Raw genomic sequence first — 18,734 nt, 5'->3', positions numbered from 1 at the left:
TCTGCACTACAATCCAGTCCTCTGTAAAACAAACGCATATACTTGTCTCCTTTAAGCTAGGACTGCTCCTTGGCAGTAGGAAAAAGAGACATAATGAATGGCCTGTCTAGGATGGAGCATGCTTGCATTCTTATCCATGGAAAGTTATGGCCTTGATCTAGTCCTCATTTTATCTCCATGTCACAGCCTTCTAGGAGGTAATAAAAATGAAACAGATATAAAAATAACACACATGAAAGAGAAGTTTGATGTAAAATTATAGGTTTTTTTGTATGTTGTTGTCTGAGAGACAGTCAGACTATGAAATCACTTTGTCAAGCAAGTGGAAGGGTCTTGGGCCATTTTCCTACATACATTCAAAAATAAAGTCAGGGTTAAAAATAATTTTTAAAGATTGGATTTTGAATATTGTGTCAACAACATGCAATACTATATATAAATATGACATTGAATACTTAGATCTTCAAGTTGTAACTCACTAAAAACTTTGGAATTCATGACAGTGATTTCTGAAAAAAATGCCATTTTAGGATTGTAGAAATACATGTTATCATAAAATAAAACGTGCAAACTTGTCTCACATGTTTTCTAGACTCTTGAATTTTCTGCTTGGGGGAAGATTTTAGCCCTAACATCTAAAAATATACTTTATTTAAAACACAATTTTTGACAAGCATGGTGGCAGAGGCCCTTAATCCCAGCATGCTAGGAGGCAGACTCAAGCAGTTTGGCTTGGGTACACAGTGAGTTCAGAGCCTGCCTGGGATACACAGTGAGACCTTTTATCAACAAAACAAAACAAAAACACGAATTTCATAGGGACACTTTCAGTAGTCTTGAGTTCAGACAGGATACTTGTCATCAAAAGATGCTGGTTACTTCATTAGCTTCATCTGAGAAATAAGGAAGGGTTTTTATGTTCCATTTTTTTTCCCTGAAGAACAAATAAGCAAGCATATATCTAGTATTCTGAAAATTAAAAGGCATGATGCAAATATAAACTACCGTCTCTTCAGATACTGCCATCATTACATTAATTTCACAATAGCAGAGACTTACTATGGTCCATATCCTGGACAGGTAGTAATATTACATGTACTAACAGGAAAAAAAACTTTTTAAAATCAATGAACACATTAAATCAACCAGTTGATAGCACAGCTATAAATCCTTCTTGAATTTTCTAAAAGAGAATTAATTACTGTCTTTTAATTTAAAATAAAATATTCAAATACTAAGATAAATAGTGTAATAGATGGCCTTTTTTTAAATCTCCATCAGTGTCTGGACACCCGTTTAACAGTAAGTTCTAGTAATTACAACGAAGACCGGAAAAATACCCCCAAACTGTTAATATTTGGGACCACAATGCTGGGGAAAAATGGGGAATTTTTGGTCACTGGATACTCATACATGTTGAAAAATAAACAAACAAAAGAAGCAAAAATGCAAAGAATGGGCACTAGTGTAGCATGAGACCTGCTGTGCTTAAAAGCTACAGCAGCAAGTGGTTGTCCATTCTCATTCAGATGAATGGAACCTAAAATCCTGGGGCATGATAGCAAGTTTTTGCTTTGGTCCTAATGAATTTTTCTGATCATAACAGTAAGCAGTTGTAACTTCCAATTCAACAGTGCAGAGTATGATAAAGCATGATTCGCCATGTACTCCTAATCTCTGTCACAGTAAGATACATGCTTTATCTTGTAACCAAGAACAGAAATGCACACATGGATGCAAACAGACTAGCACAAAAACTGCACTTGCAATATTTGCTCTTACTCCTCTTTTTCAATTATTTATAAACAATGTGTACACCAATATGTACTTGTGTGTGTGTGAGTGTGTGTGTGTGTGTGTGTGTGTGTGTAGACTTGGGAACACTGGGTATTGAATCCAGTACCTGAACATGCCAAGTATATCTCATAACTTCCTATATTTTAGTAGAAATTGGATATATTGAATAGTTCTTCAAAAGTATGCTACAGCTTGAGTTTGCAAATGCTGCCACTGAGGGTTCTTCTTTGTAACACAAAGTTTTCATAAATGTCACCTGTAGGCACTCACTACCCAGTCTACTCACCCCAACTCTTAGACTGTGTTCTTTATGTTTGGTTACAAAACCCACATTTTAAGTCTACTGACGTGGATTTTCTCCATCACATGAAGAAATCAGCATTTGTAAGAAGCAGGGCAAGTGTGGGTTCCTCTCCAGCCTCTCACCCTGGGCCTTATCTTCAAAACAAAGTGAGAGGGAAAGGATAATTAAGTTTTACTCAGGAATTTCACTGTGGCTTCAATGACACTTCAGAAAATGGCCCTTTTGCAAAATCAGATAAACAGCTAATGGCGTAAAACCCTTAAGTGTACATTAGGGATTTGCTTGGGCTACAGCAACTGCCACCACTTCATACTTCGGTGTTGTTCCAACATTCTTCATTATTGGTTAAAAAGCTATTATACTGACAATTATTCCGACACACAAAATGAAACAGAATGAAATGAAACAAAACCAAACCGTTGGAATGTGGAGCCCCTATCCAGTACTTAGGAACCTGGAGAAAATTGTAATAGAACAAGACAGAGGATTCAATAAGCACACTACAAAGTAATCAGACTACGTGCAACACATAAACATAAAATATAACAAACAGATGCACAGATATTTAACATAGGGAGGTGGAAGCGTTGTCCAGAGAATGCCAACTTACCTAGACTATCACTCCCACAACTAAAAATCACCCTTTTAAGGTCTCAGTCAATGGAACGTACTTAATTCTTACAACTGTGAGTTTGTATTATCTGACATCAAGCATATAACCTCCCTCTAAAAGCAGTCCACAAACCTGGAGGGTATAAATTCCTTCTGAATTGAGCTATTGTAACTTCAGTAAAGTTAACTGGTTTTTTATTTTTAATGAATTAATTAATCATCATTAACAACAACAAAAATACTCTTGGAAACTCTATAGGTTCTTTGATCACTTATTTCAAGATTAAGGAAAATTTAACCCATTGCAGTGCCTGTCATTCACACAGAAAGTCACAGACCACATGTTTACTACAAGTGCTTGGAGTCAATGATATTCACATGGGAAAAAAAATAACACAAATACACATGGTGACAATTCAGAATTGCAACACAGATTGGGCAAGAGCCTGCTCTTTCTCAGAACTGTCTGCCTAGCTGGAAGAAGCTTTGATTACAAGACACAAAAACGTTGATCAGTTTTGGGTTTTATTTGAAGTCAGTAGTGTACTGTAGACAAAAATGTACGAAACTATTTCCCTTTCTGCATATAAAGCCAAAGTCTTAGAGTTATTATTATGAAATATGTTTTTTACTAATGATTTTGCTATCAAGTGTTAACAGTTGCTTGCAATCTCTTTGAGAATAGAACTGTAGACATCTGTGAGTAATACATGGCTGTGGTAATACTGTCTCTTTGGAAGTTAACTTATTTTCATACTATTTATTTCCTTTAAATCGGGAAGAAAAGGCTTGAAAGTAAAGTGTACAACAAGTGGAACAAACAGTGATTGGCTGACACCCCACGGCCAAGGGCAGGCTCCAGCAGGTGTCAGGGTAGCAAGGTGATCACAGAGTATGGTGCAAAATGGAGTATCATATTAGAGTGGAATTCAGCCAAACACCGTAATGTATGGATGTAGACGCATCTGAAAGAAGGAAAATAAAGATTTCTGTGAGTTAAAAAAAAATCACGATGTAGAAAATCTCCCTAAAGTCTGACACTCTATCAAAATGCTGATACAGAGGTCTGGAAATAGATAAAAGTCTTATTTGCAATTTATGGATTTATAAATAATAAATATGCTCAAGGGAAAAAGTGTCTTGTCAGAGGAAGCCTACACGGGGGCTTTAAATGCTTCTGTTGTTTGTACACAGCATCAGAGCCCAATACAAACATCACTAAATGCCCGAAAATAAACCTTTCTTCCGCCTGTAAAACATTAATTCACCAGAAGTGATAATTAAGATTAGTTTAGTGGTTTCTGCTCTGCTCTCTGTAGAAGTGATTTCTCCCACTAACTAATGCTAAATAAAGCATCGTGGAATGTATGTGACACAGGCTCTGCTTTAGACAAGGGTTTAAGGGCTTTAAAAAGTACAAAACTTCTAAAAAGGAAACTCACTGATTTATGGTGAAACTTACTCCCCAACCCACTCCACCCCACCCACACACAGGGTTTCTCTGTGTAGCCCTGGCTGTCCTAGAACTAGCTCCATAGACCAGGCTGGCTTCAAACTCAGAATTTGACCTGCCTCTGCCTCCCAAGTGCTGGGATTTAAAGGTGTGTGCCACCACCAACTGGCAGCTTTGTTCTTTGTATGCAGCCACAGTGATTAAATGAATAATCTTGTCGTAGTCTAGAAAAGGGTTATATGTGCCTTACGTGTAAAGAAACAGTGGCTACACTTACTGCACAATGTCTACCCCATCACTGTCCCCCACGATGTGGTCAATGATTCTAATCAAGATAATTCTGTGGCCAAACCGTGGATGAGAGCCATGGAAATTAGTAAATTATACACTTTATATATGATGCCTATGCAAATTTACAATCTACTACACAGATTAACACAAAAAACAAGGTATTTTTCCAACTGAAAAAAAAACCACAAAATTTTCTGTGAAATTTTCTGGCAAAAACAAAAAAACTGGGAGGAAAATAAAAACAGTGTGCCATTTTATGTTTAGGAAAATAGATACAACATAATGGAACCTAGAAAGGGGGGCTCTTAGTATTGATGGAAAAGTAAGCAATTACTTCAGAGAGAATATACAGAACTTGTCATGTATAAAACTGAGAATTTTTTTTGTTTTCAAATACAATACCCTTCTAGGTAAGATGTGCTAAATGGTAATGAAGACAAGAACTTATAGCTGTTCTTACTATTGTGCTAAATTTAAAATGCTTTCAATTATCTTTTTGAGCCTATACTAAGCAAAGACACGTTAATTTTATTTAATGTACAACATCAATCGCTGCTTTGCATAGGGGAAGAATTATAAATTCATATTACAATCTGTAAGGTTTGAATTATAAATTCTGTGATAATTTTACACACAAGACCTGGATCCCAGGGCAAAGTCATACTCTATTGTAAAGAGGTCTAATATATCCAAATATATTAGCAAGAACATAAGTAAACGTAAACAGATTAATGCCTCTGCGGCACTCCACACAGAGAAACTTAAGTAAGATTCGGCAGGTATTTTTGCCTCTAAAAGTGGTTTGATGGTTAATGAAAGGCCCCTGGCCTATGTTACATCTCTAGTAATTTTGTGACCCCAATCAGGTTAATTTTCACGCCAGTTTTTCTGTTTCTTCTTCTATAAATCAGGAGAACTGGTAAGGTGGTACTTTTTCATCCTATAATGTGGTAACTCTCGTGATTTTAAGTACAGGCAGTAAGCTGTGGGCTAGCATGCTTTTATTTCTCCTTTGTGTAAGTTTAACATTCAATTGTCATAAACACATCAGTGAATGAACATTGACGCAAAATAATGCGCTCTTGGCATATGTGTTTTGAGTGTAAACAGAAAGAAATCTCGTGATAGATTGTAGATACTTTCCATATTCTTATCAATAATCATTCCTATCAACCAATCATTAACTGATGAATTTATTTCAGATAAACGTGGAAGACAATTTCAATTGTCCTATATGAACTTCCCTTCAAAGCTGCACATCAACCACAGACCACATAACTGGATAAAGTTTTCTATATTCCTTACTCACTAAAGGTCCAGGTGATAATTGATTAGTAAATGTCTCTTTCCCATTAGTTATCTGGCCCCTGCCTAGAAAAATATATGCAGATTCACTGAGCTTCATGAAGAGTTCTTGGCTATAGCCAGGTGGGCCATGTTGCAGACATTGGCCTGGATAATGGAACAGAAAGCTGTGGGGAGGTGACATCACTTTACAGATATGTTACTGCTGAAATACATGTGCTGGTACACAAGCAAGTTGATCCTTAGTTTTCATCAAATGTAGCACTCTGATAATGATGGAGAACCACCATTTGCTTCCAATATCACAGTCATCTTTCCAGTAAATTCAGTTGTATTATTTTAGGTAAATGTATAAAGAACATGGAACAAAATTTTATTAAGGAGAATATTATTCAGACTAATGCAATAGTTCCTTACAAAAAGGAAAACTGACAGTAAACAGTATTCTTTTTTGGTGATTATATTGAGATCAGCTCAAATGGATTTTAAAATATATGTTTATTCAAGCACAATTCTTATCAAAAACAAATGACCTCACTTTCTATTTATGAAATACAACAAACTTTTATGTATCGTTATCTTAAAAAAATAGCATGCCAAGTGATAGACTCCACAGGAGTTAAGAATAGCACGAGAAGGGCTAACTCTACATTTATAGTTCATTAATTTTTGCTATTTTGTTGAAATTGTTTCACACAATTTTCCTTTTCTCTATAAATTAAATGTAAAGTTGTCCTTTTAGGCCACAAGACTACAAACCATCAAGTTTACCAAGCAATGGAGAAGTAAATGTAAGGGAGAGAATCTCAGAAGTTCTGTGGAAGAGATTCACGTTGCCTTGCGTAAGTAAACATGAGGTGGTGAGTGGCACAGGCTTTTGTTTGCATTGCAAGGGTCTGAACTAGGAAAACCCAGGTCCCATCCTCAGTATTTCAAAGTGTGAATTTGAAAAATGACTTCCGCCTTTCTGCAACACACATTGACAGTTTGTCAAAGTATTAATAGGTGCTTGAAGTGAATGTCCCCACCCAGAGTCTGTGAAACCAACCCAACAAAAATGGAGGAGGGAAAGGGAGTACCAGCACTATTTACAAACAATTTTCTGGGGAACCCTTGGCTTAGTACACTGTATCCCCTATAATATCACTTAAGAGACAAACTTCCAAATGTTCAACTCTCATGCAGGAAACCCTGAAAGAAACATCACTTCCACTTTATCAACACAAACAGAGCAGTATAATAAGACAGTTCAGAGAAATAAATATAATGAAGGCAATTGTAGCATGTGAAATATCACATTTTAAACTGTTCCCTAAGTAACTGGGGGAAAAAATACAAGTCTCTAATAAATTGAAAGAGCAGAAGTCTCAAATTTCAGACAAATTCATTTGTCAAGGGAGGAAAACAGCAAACTCCTTTGTGTATTAAAAATGAAAACTCATAAAACAAAACATATCTCAGTTCTGTGAAAACTGAATCTTTTGGGAGTAAGACTAAACAAGTAGCAACATGTAATACAAACAAGAACCTGGACCAGCTGACTGCACTCGTATCAGGTGGTTCAACCTAACTTTGAAACGAATCACTCTTGTCCCCTGACAGCAATATTGAACAGATGAAGCATATCAATTACGATTACTAATTACATTAGGGGGAGTGTGTTTCATTTGCTTTTATTTTATTGTAGGTCAGCTATTTACTTGTGGTTAAAACTGTATACATCTTTGGAATGTCTAATGGCATGCAAGTTTTCCAAAGTCACCTTTGGCAAGCTGAGTGATTCACTCCACTCACTTTGTGGGTTTTCTTTTTGGGTAAATGGACTTGGCTCAATTAAAAGACAAAGACCATATATTAATTAATTTATGAGCATATCACTTTGCTATTCAAACAGCATGCCAGTTGTCTTGACATTAGATTTATTACTATTACTATTTTAATTCAAGAGCATAGAGCTACACCATCAGATGGGTCAAATGTAGCTTAAGTTACAACATAGACTTCATGTGGTCTTGGCCTACAATATTTGTTAAGTTTTTTCCATCTTATATGTCCATTCAAAGCATACAATTAAGCAACTTAGAATACAAATGCAACTCAACCACAGCGCAAAATCACCATTAAAATGGTAATGGAGATGAAAATACTCTGTGTAAAGCCATCTTCACATTGGGCTACATTAGTGTTATCTTTTTCTGTGGAAGTTCCAAGGCCTCAGTTTACTTGCATTAATATGTAAATAATATGAAAAAAGTGCTGCATTTTCATTAGAGTATCCTTATTTACAAAACTGGTGAAAGCTAAACACCAGGCCAAAATACACCTGCTCTTAATTACAGGTAAAGCAATAACAAAACAGATGTAAACTCTCCACAAAATCAAATTGTTGTTTCAAACAAATAAATAATTCAAGCTTACATGCATTCAAAGACCTATTTTCAAAAGCCACTTTATATTTAGTAGTTCAAATCTATTTTCTTTGTTGCTTTTAAGGCTGGGTTTTAAAAACTGTCTCAGTTCTGCTTCTTCTTATCAAAGTTAAATTCTACATATAGAAAATATTTTAACAACGATGAAAACCATGAGAAATTAATATTTTTCTCCATAACAAAATAGACTATATGACAACTTTCCCCTACACCTTAATTCTTCTCAGATAAAACATTCTACATGCGAAAAAAATCTAGTATGAAAACCATCAGGTTATTGTAACAGGAATAATAAAGACTCCGGGACTGGTATTGGGGATCATCTAATAAGTTATCAATATAATTCTTAGGGGGAGTTTTGGTAATGAGTAACATGCGATGCATTCTTTGTAGGGTTTTTGGTGGCATCTGAGCAGTTTCCAGATGTTTTATTTGCTGTGTGTCAAACTTTGGTGGGCACAGAAAGTAAAGTTCTGCATAATATATACAGCATAAGCAAATCGCAAATATAAATCTGATATACTCAGAAATTCCTATCTATCTATCTATCTACATATATACATATATATTGCTGTTTCCAAATCATACCAGGAAATAGCTATATCAAATAGCACACAGAAGTAACACACATAACCTTTGCATTTCTAGTACACCCCCCCAATACCTACAAATACCTTGTACCCAGTACAATCTAATTTTGTTTATAAGCTTTGGAATATTGACTATGAAGAATTCAGGTGCTGATTGCAAATCAACATAGGAGCCTACTCATTACAAATAAATGTTGTTATAGATACAAAGAATTAAAAATGCAATTATGCATGACACTTGCTTATCACAAGGTACTTTTAAGCAATGATTTTCATCAAATCAAGTCAGCATTGCAGGATTTCAAGATTTTTGACTTGACTCTTCATTTCTATGAATCACTATCTGCTGACTCGTAAAATCCTGCATGATTCATAACACGGTTAAAACTTTCATTGCCCAATTAGCATGGACAGCAGGAGTTACTCTAGAAAATTTTCACTGAGAACTCTCCCAATACAATATACATATTTATCCTGTAAACATAAAATATGGGTGAATTAAGGCTGTCAAGTGCATAGAGAGGCACAAAACACTATACAGCTCCCTTAGGCCTTATGAACCTAAGGTCAAGTTTGCAAAATAACAGGAGCACACATCTGTCCTATAAGGCCTCTGGTACATGAATGGCATATAGATGAACATGAGACTCCCAGTTTCAAAACGAAAGGACTTTCATAAAGGAAGACAGAACCTCATAGGAGCTGCTCTGTCTCAACTGATCAGCCCTCTCTGGGATACGTAAATGAATCTGGGATGCATCTTACCTGTTTGCTGTACTTGTTATTGGTTTGACAGCTGTACTCAGAGCAGTGATCTGATCCAATTGAAATGTTGTCTCCTGCTCCCACAAATGTGTTGGCTGGTGGTAGATCTTGTACAGCCTGATGTTTTTTCCCTGCAGTTGGTGACTGGGGGTGAAGCTGGACGGTAGGCAATGGGGAACTAGATTTGTAATGCCTTGCCAGGTCGGGACTGCCAGGCCCACCATTAACAGATCTGTATCGGCCCATGCTTGGGCTGTCAGACAGCTTCTCATTGACACTATCGTACCTCTGTCCATTTGGTTTAGAAGCTTCGACAGTGACAATACTGCTGTAGAGTGGCTGCTTAGATTTTTTGTTTTTCTTGTCTTTCTTAGGCTTTTTAGATTTATCATGCTGCTGGGGTGTAAAAAAGTCTTCATGGTCTTTTTTGCCGGCTTCGTAGCCATTTTTATTTTTGGACCTGCAGTATCTTGCCATCATGACAATTAAAATGATGAGAATCACTGTCATAATGCCAGCAACCACCCCAATGACAATACTGAGTCTCTGTTTGCTAATTTCATAGCTTGGGTCACCAGCTATATCCTGGGTGAGTGGGGTATGCAAACTTCTGACTATCTGAGAGTCAATCACAGTTGCATTGGAAACACTCTCATTGACAAATACATGCACCAAAGTCGTAGTGGACTGGGGAGGCTGGCCACTGTCATTCACTTGTACAACCAGCCTATGCAAGCCATAATGCTTTTGGGTGAGTTTTCCTACTAAGGAAACCACACCACTGGTGGGATCAATCTCAAACAGCTTGAAAGGATTCCCTCCCACAATGCTGTAGTTCAAGTCCGCATTGATGCCATCATCACTGTCTGTTGCCAACACTGTGGCTACTACTGTCCTGACGTTACTTGAAGGTGGCAGCAACGTATAGGAAATGTTTCTGGGAAGGGTAACTGTGGGAGCATTGTCATTTTCATCCATCACAAAGAGGGAGACCGTGGCTGTAGCTGATCTGGGAGGATCTCCTCCATCCACAGCCTTCACCCTGAAAGTGTATGTAGTCTGATGTTCCCTGTCAAAAGACATTGTGGAGTAAATGGTCCCCGTGTCATTTTCAATAGAAAAAATGTTACTGTTCTCCTCTATGTACAGGCTCATTTCTGCATTCCGTCCCTTGTCAGCATCCATCACGGTGACCATTCCCACAGGGCTGTTGGGCTGTAAGTTTTCCTTCACATAAAAGGTAAAGACGTCCTGCATAAACTTAGGGTCATTGTCATTTTTATCAGCCACCTGTACAATCACCGTGGTGCTGCCCTGCAGCACAGGGATGCCTTTGTCTTTGGCATTAACTTTAAACTCATACCTGTCAGTCTGTTCCCGGTCCAATACTGTATTGACCAGGATGTCCCCAGAATCGGGATCAATGGCAAAAGTCCCCATCATCGAGGAGTCCAGAGAGTAGGCAATCTCTGCGTTCTTCCCACTGTCAGCGTCTGTCGCTAGCACCGTGGCTACCCTCTCACCAGGAATGTTGTTCTCTGGAAAGTAAACCTCAACCACAGACTGACCAAAGACAGGAGGGTTGTCGTTCGTGTCTCCCACCTTGACCACCAGGGAATTGTTGCTGGAGAGGCTAGGACTGCCAGAGTCCACAGCTACTATGACCACGTTGAACTCCCGGGTGGTCTCGTAGTCCAGTGGGGCCGACGTGTGCAGGAAGTACTTTTTCTTGTTCTGGTCGCCCTCTGTGTCACTGGCTGGCTTAAGCTGGAAAGGCACATCACCCACTACTGTACAGGTGACTACGCCGTTCTCGCCTTGGTCTCGGTCGGACACCTGCACCAGGGCGATCGGGGTGTCCACGAGGACGTCCTCTGCCACGTTGGCCACCCCGTCCTTAAGTGGGATGCGTCCTATCTTGCGGATTTCGATGGAGGGGACGTTGTCGTTCTCGTCTTTGATGTTGAGGACCACGGTGGCCTTATCAGTCTTGGGGGGCTGCCCGCGGTCACGGGCCATGACTGTGAACCGCAGCTGATTCACTTCCTCGCGGTCAATACGGTGCAAGACACTGAGCCAGCCCGACGTTTCATCCAGACGCAGTAGCCTTCTTACCGACTCGGTAGCAGCCCCAAACACATACTCGATCTGTCCGTTGACCCCCACGTCCAAATCGGCGGCGCGCAACTGCAGGATGGGGGTGCCCGGAGCGCTGTTCTCAGCCAGGTCAGCCTCATACACGCTCTTTTCAAAGCGGGGGCTGTTGTCATTCACGTCGGTGATGAGCACCCTCAAGATGGCCTGCGAGGACCGAGGTGGATCGCCCCCATCGCGCACTCGGAGGGTCAGCTCGTAGGAGTCCCGCTGCTCCCGGTCCAGCGCCCCCTTCACTATCAGCTGCGGTTGTTTCTCCCCGTCTGGAGTGTCTGCCACCTGCAGCTCAAACACACTGCTTCGGCCACCAGGACCGGTCCCGCCGCCGCCCTCAGGCGCCTCCAGGCGCCGCTTGGAGCCTCCAGAGCCACCGCTGCTCGCGCTGTTCCCGCCGCCCCCTGGGTAGGGGGCGCTGTCCGCCGGCCCCGAACGCCTTCCTTCGCCGCCGCCACCGCCACCCCCGGGCTCCTGGAGCAGCTCGTAGCGCTCGATTCCATTGCGACCGAAGTCACGATCGGTGGCCGTGGGCAGCAGGTAGAGTGTTCCTACAGGCCTGTTCTCCTCCACCGTGAGTGTGAGCACCGGTGACGGGAAGGTGGGCGTGTTGTCGTTGATGTCCAGCACGATGACCCGACCCTCAAACAGGTCCACCCAGCTCTGCGAGGGCCCTATCACTGACACCTCGAAGTCCAAGAAACACTCATTCTCGTCGAAGATCATCTGACACTGAGGCAGCTTCTCCCTGTCAATGCGCCGCTCGCTGGTGCTCAGCTCGCCGGTGAGGTTGTCGATCTTCAGGTACTCAGAGCCAGACTCAAGGCTGAAAGTCACCTCTCCCGAGCCGGTCACGATGCCCAGGTCCGAGGCCACATTGCCGATCCGCACGTCGGCGGGGCCCTCCTCTGCTAGCCGGTACCGGAGCAGCTGCTTGGCGGCGGCCAGGCTGAGGCAGAGCGGCAGAAGGAGGCAACAGCCCAAGCACCAGCCGCGCGCCCATCCCGTGGTCCGCATCCTCAGCATCTTCTCTTGCTGCTGCTGCTACTGCTCCTTCTAACCACAACCCCCCTCGGCACCCCCCTCCTCCGGGGCTGGCCGCCTGCCCTCCCCTCGGTCCTCCTCTCCGGGAAAGGAAGAAACGAGAGGGAGGGGAGGGAGGGGGCCAGAGTAGCGTGTAGAGTCGGCCGCTGGGAGGGGGGCAGCTATAGATGCTTCTTTTTTTCTCCTGCTTCTTCCGAAAGTTATTGTTTCATAATTCATGCAATGGGTGCTAATCGCCCGCTCGCCAGCCACCGTTCACTCGTAGTACTTACAGTTCACGGGACACTGCGCGCCACGGGCTCGGTGCCCCCACAAAGTCATCCCCGCAGCGGGAAGACCCTGAGATCCAGTCCCCCAAGCTCTGGGAAGCGGCCGGAACCGTTTCGGCAAGCGGGCGGTGTAGCCTGGAAGCGGAGTGAAGCAAACCTGCAGCCTTCCCCGCCTGTCAGCCGGGCTAGTCCTCACTGCTACTCGAGTTAAGTCCAATTCACGATCCAGCCACTCACTCTGGACCCAGTCTCTGTTCAGGCTCCGGAGGTCCAGACAACCGTGAGCCGCTTCTTGCAAGAGGCTCCGGGGCCAGCAACAAGCCAGTCTCAACTCTGACTCCTCTTAAGCAGCCGGGAAGCCACTCAACAGATCTTGAATGAAAAATTCCACGGCAGGTCGCTCCCGGCAAGGTGCAGCGAAGACGCCTCGCGTCACAGCTCCGTCCGCGACCGGGTGCCCCCGGCGCGCCAAAGAGCAGCCCGAGCCATCTTCAGAGACGCCCAGAGTCGGTCGCTCCTTACCCCGGAGAGCTCGGGTTTCTCTTTTTTTTTCTTAACAACTCTGCGCAAGGTCATTAGTCACGAAGCCGCCGCCTGAAACCGCAGCAACCATTCGCCCGCGGGGGCTAGAGCCGAACCGTGCGCACCGCGCGGTGCCCAAGTTTGGATTCCCAGCCGCAGAGTCCGTGCCTTCCCTCACCTGCATTCGGCCCGCGTGTTGGAGCAGTGGGATCTGCAGCGCTGTGCGCGATTCAGGGAGGAGATTGCAGCCTCTCTCTCTCCGCGCTCTCTCTGGATCCCTCCCCTCCCCTCCCTCCCTCCCTCCTTCTTTCTCTCCTCCCTCCCCTTCTCTTCTCTCCTCCCTCTTCTCCTTTCCCCCTCTCACTCTCTCTCGCTCTCTCTCTCTCTCTCTCCTGCACCGTCTCTCAGCTTCTTCCAGTCTCAATGCAGGGATCTGAACTTGATCCCTTTTGCAGTTCAAAGGTGAGCGAGCCTGGCTCCGTGCATCCGCGACATTGGTCCTGCGAAAACGCACGGCCAGGCACTCCTAACGGCAATTAACAAAGATGCCCAATTCTGTCCGGGTTTCCAAAGAAAAGCCAAAGGCACCGAGGCGGGGGTGGAGAGGGAGGTGGAGTCAAACGGAGCTGCCAAGTAGCTTTAAAAAAAAAAAAAATCGAGTTTGCCAAAGGGAGAAAAAGTGCCAGTCGGTTGTTGTCTCGGAAGTGCCCTGGCGCGGCGGGTGAATTCCGCAGTTGTCTCGTCCGCTTTCGCGTCTGGGAGAGTCTGGTGCGCGCGCTCCCGCCGCCTCTCCCCGGGTGGCTGTTCCGAGACACTGAATCGCCACAGGGAAACGGCTACTCTTCTCTACCCGCGTGCCGGAAACCCGCAAGTTTGCATAAAGTGGTGGTGGCTGCGGAAAGCTCGCGGGCTCCGGACTCAGACTTGTCCCCGACGCTGCAGCGGCGGCGGTGGTTTCTGAAACTACACAGTTGCAGAGAACCGGGGAGGAGGGCCCGGGGAGGGAGGCGGGAGGAAGTGGCAGCCAGCCGCGGCGCTCACAGAAGCCTGGCTTCAGTTCGTAGGGCCCGCAGGGCACTGCCCGATCTCAGCCCCTTTAAGGCAAAACCTAGCCCCCTTGGCCAGTTTGAGGAGGGGGCTCATTGCTTTTCCCCTCTAGGAATGGTAGATTTTCTCCTTTGACTAAATCCGGCTGCGTGGGTAAGAGCTGTAGTGAGGGTGTTAGTATACCTTCCTCCCACGTCCACCCTCAGACGATGTATTCCTCCCGCCCCAACTCCCACCCCCAACGTGTCTTCGCTTCGCAGTTGAGCATCTGGGTTAGTGCTTTGCCGCTGGTAGGTTGAGGACCTTGTCAGCGTCCCGAAAGCGAGGCTGTGTTCTGCAAAAACATGACGGACTGCAGTAGTGTTGAGAGAACATCAAACTCCAGTGAGAGCTGGAGAGGATCCTTTTTTGGAGCACAGATTTAGGAGGTCTGGGTTGGGGCGGGGAGAATGCCTGCCTTTGTTTAAATGCTTGGAATTCCTGTCATCAGGCTTTCGCTGGGGGTAGACCGTGTGTGCACGAGCCTGGGGAATAAAACACATGCTAGAAGCCTGGATATATGTTTTTTTTTTTTTTCTGAGCAGAACCCGAAGCCTTGAGTAACTGGCAAAGAGTAGCGTCACCTATCTGGTTATCAGGGAAATAAACTTTAATGGCAACTTTGTGTACTGAGTATGCTTAACGTCTTTTCTCTCCTTTTGACTTTGTGCCTCTTGATAGTTACTGCCTTTCCCTGGCGTGAGGCTTTCCCAGTCCTCAGACATGACCACCGCAGTCTGCCTAGGCAGATCTCAGAGCTGGTGGTATTTTTCGAACGGAAGCCACTTACTCCTCATTTATTTCAAAGACTATCAAAGGAAAGCCCCTCTCCCTAAAGATTAAGAAGGACGAGGCTGGTAGGTGATGATGTCGGACGTCCTTACTATATTGACGAATGCTGTTGGGGTTTGATTAGTCTGGAGATTTAATGGTCTTCCCCTAAAAACAAATTTAAGCAGACGCCTCCACCCCCACCCAATGCTCACAACATCAATTTTGTTCTTTGTGAGACCAGAGAGAGGAGGCTGAATGATTCAAACAAGGAAAATACCAATAAAGTCTGGGAGCACAGGAAGCGCGCAGTTGTTTGGGCGAGCACAGAGCAGGAGTATGGTGGTGGTGGTGGGGGGAGCGGTACTGGTTTCCAAGCTCTCCCCCTTCCCCGGGGAAGGGGGGGGCGGCGTGGAAGCACAGGAGACGGAGTTGTGAGTAGTATGTGCCAGGGAGCTAGCGAGTATTTTCCTGTCCCACAAAGCAGCATCTTTCCGGGAGGGGTGGCTCCTCCTCCTCCCATAGAACTGCTGCCTTCCCCGTAACCCTCCCGCCGCCGCCGCCACCAGAGCTCGCAGCTCCCTATCTGCAGCATCAGCGAGAAAAGCCTGGCGCGCAGGCTCAGTGCTCACAGCCGCAGTCTGGAGGCGGGGGCTGGCGCCGCAGCGCCTCAGCGGCCGGCGAAGTGGCAGTAACGCGATGTCCCCCTTACATTCGCAAGAATAGGGGTTTATCTGAATGCCTGCTTTCTCCTGATGCAGCTTGAAATGGGCAGGGGGACGCCATCTCCACGGCGAGGCTTGGCGCCCTGCATTCCGATGCGTGGCAGTGCGGCGGCGCGCTGCACTCCCTCCACTCGTCGCCTTACTAGAATTTTGCAAACTTCAGGCAGTCGCGTGGGCACAGAGACATTATGCACTACCTCTTCCCTTGCCATACCATAAACTTGAATAACCCCCCTCTGCCTCTTCAAGCGTTTTCCCTCCGCTCGGGGCGGTGGGGAGGGGAAGACCGAGTGGGCGACTCTTCCCTAGAGCTGCATTTATTTCTTCCGCGATGACTGGGGGACAGGGGTGCCGCGCGTCCTTCACAGTGGAGTGGTTTCCTCCGCGAGAGGGAGGTAGCCTCTTCCCGCCCTCCCCACCGACTCCGCCGCGGAGCCAAGCCAGCGTGGGAAATGGGTCCGACGTGTGCAGCATGGAGAGCAGCGCTGCCAGGCTGCTGCTGGACCGGGAAACCTAGCTTTGCTCCCTCCCCCATCGGTCGCCAGCTCCGACCTTTCCGCCAGAGCAGCCAAGAAGAGGCAGCTCCTTTGCCCCGCAGAGCGGTTCCTGGGGAAGAGAATGGAAGGGGGTGAAGGGAGGTAAGGGAGGGAGGGACTCTCCCTGCGCCCTTGTGGCGGCCTCAGCTCCCGATCCTCTTCCGCCCCCTGTCTGGGCGCTGATACCGTCACTCCAGCCTCCAGCCGGTGCTGTGCACTGGGTGAATGAAGGCGAGCAGCAGTTTCCCCCACCCCCGCCCCATTTCCGCAGTCTTAGTGCCAGTGTCACAAGTGCTCAGCAATTTCATTAAATGGAACCGGGGGACTTAATCCTCCCAGTAGCAGACCTCACCAGGGGAATGTGATATCCGGATTCGCTCCCACCCACAGACCCCACCCGGCCTCTCAGACCCCAGGCTGCTTTCATCTTCTCAACCTGAGAGGCAAGGTTCACGAGGAAATGGGATCAAAAAGTGTAACCGGTTGCAAGAAATTAAACAGCTTGCCCTTGCTTCTGCCGCCGCCGCCGCCACAGCCGCCGCCGCTGCGGCTTGTCTGGCAGACAAAACCGAAAAGGAGTAGCGTTCGAAAGCCTGCGTTAGTCAATCAGTAACAGGACGTCATCAATTGGGGGAAGCAAAATGTTTGAGGAAATATAGACGTTTACAAGTCCCGTCGCTTTTCTTTGTTGATCTTTAAAAACAAATTCCCCTTGATAAGCCTAGTTATGAACTAAACCAGATATAAAAATGAAATTGATTAAAACACAGATATCCCGTACTAATATATGTCTAATAAAAGCTCGATTACTTTTATTTGCCAAACATCGTCCCCAGAACTGAACAATTCAAATACTTTTTACAGTTAAGAATGTCGGAAGACGGAGCAGGGAAAAAAATAGTTTTCGAGTCCCTGATGTAGCTTGAGCCTTTTAAAAGAAGACTGAACAAAAGTAAGAACAACAAAAGTTTATGATGAGCCTACGAATTCAGTGCCGGAGGCGGAGTCTCGGGGTCCGGAGGCCTTCATTTATAACAGGCGTTCTATTAGTCACACGAATAGGAGAAAAAGGTTAAATACAGTAAACATGATAGCCAGTCCTGGAAAGAAATACAAAGCGGGTACAAGGGAAAAGGAGAAAGTGACTCAAGAACTCCACCAAGGGACAAATAGAGGAAATGACACCCTGCATCTCCAAATGCTTTGACCTTTCATCCTCAAAGACAGGTTGTCTTTCAGACTCTTCTACAGGTGCAGATGCCTGTGGGATCAACGATTTCCCTGAGTACTTCTGGTAAATTTGATACCTCTGTCTTCCTTCTCTAAGAACTGTAAACGCTTTTCCATTAAGCGTATACTTTTAAACTGTAAGGATAACAGTTCATACATATTGTGTAGTACCAAGTACAGTTGGGTCATTGAGAGATTTTGGCCACCTTTTTGTAGATTGAAATCCATGTGTGTAGCACTAAAGCCTAATAGATTAAGATGGTTGAATAATTCATTGCAATAACAGCCTTTTGATGGACATTAAAACTGAGCAATTTAAATAAGGAAACCACAGATTTCCTTTTAGGCAGGTTGCAACTGCTTCCTTTAGTGGTTATTTAATTGGTCTCTAGCCAAGAAATAACATCTCTACTGTTTAAATCATGTATGCAAAGCTATGTATTACAGAAGTAAAAGAAGAACACGAGTTAGATAATGCACAAAAAATGTTTCTTACAGCCTATTGGATAACTGTAAAATACTGAAATAAGACTGGTGTGGCATCTATGTTTGCAAAGGAAAAAGAACTTGCAGATAAAATTTGTTTATATAAACATTAGCTCATAAACTATGAGATTTTTAGATTTCATTAGAATGCTTTATGTTTTAAAATAATTCAAAGAACTTTACAAAAAAAGATTTTTCCTTTAATATTGGCAAAGATTTATGGTTGGTTGTTTTCCCATTCATACAGTTATAATTGCCAAAACATTCAATATACACAGGTTTCCAATTTATACATCACATTAAAAAGGTCCAATTTATTACTACAACAAGAGAAACATTGTGCTCTATTTACAACATAATTTATGGGATAT

The 18,734-nt window shown here is 44.2% G+C and overlaps 1 protein-coding gene across 8 annotated transcripts in view; it reads right to left on the bottom strand.

Annotated features, from left to right (window-relative positions):
- Pcdh7 (protocadherin 7) overlaps positions 1–13,802 on the bottom strand; it is a 414,645-nt gene extending 400,843 nt beyond the window's left edge. For 7 of the 8 annotated variants that reach the window (XM_005074393.4, XM_005074394.4, XM_040747085.1 and 4 more), the window contains exon 1: positions 9,547–13,802. In XM_005074393.4, coding sequence (XP_005074450.1) covers positions 9,547–12,720 — 3,174 coding nt within the window. In that variant the 5' untranslated portion in view covers positions 12,721–13,802. Of the gene's footprint in view, positions 1–3,225; positions 3,679–9,546 lie in introns of those variants that run through there. The other variant, XM_005074395.4, reaches the window with a different exon arrangement.
- Positions 13,803–18,734: the final 4,932 nt, after the last annotated feature.

This window comes from Mesocricetus auratus, unplaced genomic scaffold (genome assembly GCF_017639785.1).
Source record: "Mesocricetus auratus isolate SY011 unplaced genomic scaffold, BCM_Maur_2.0 Super-Scaffold_100006, whole genome shotgun sequence".
Classification (NCBI taxonomy): Eukaryota; Metazoa; Chordata; class Mammalia; order Rodentia; family Cricetidae; genus Mesocricetus; species Mesocricetus auratus.
The sequence above is the reverse complement of the archived record's forward strand: the minus strand, read 5'-3'. Positions and strand labels throughout refer to the sequence as shown.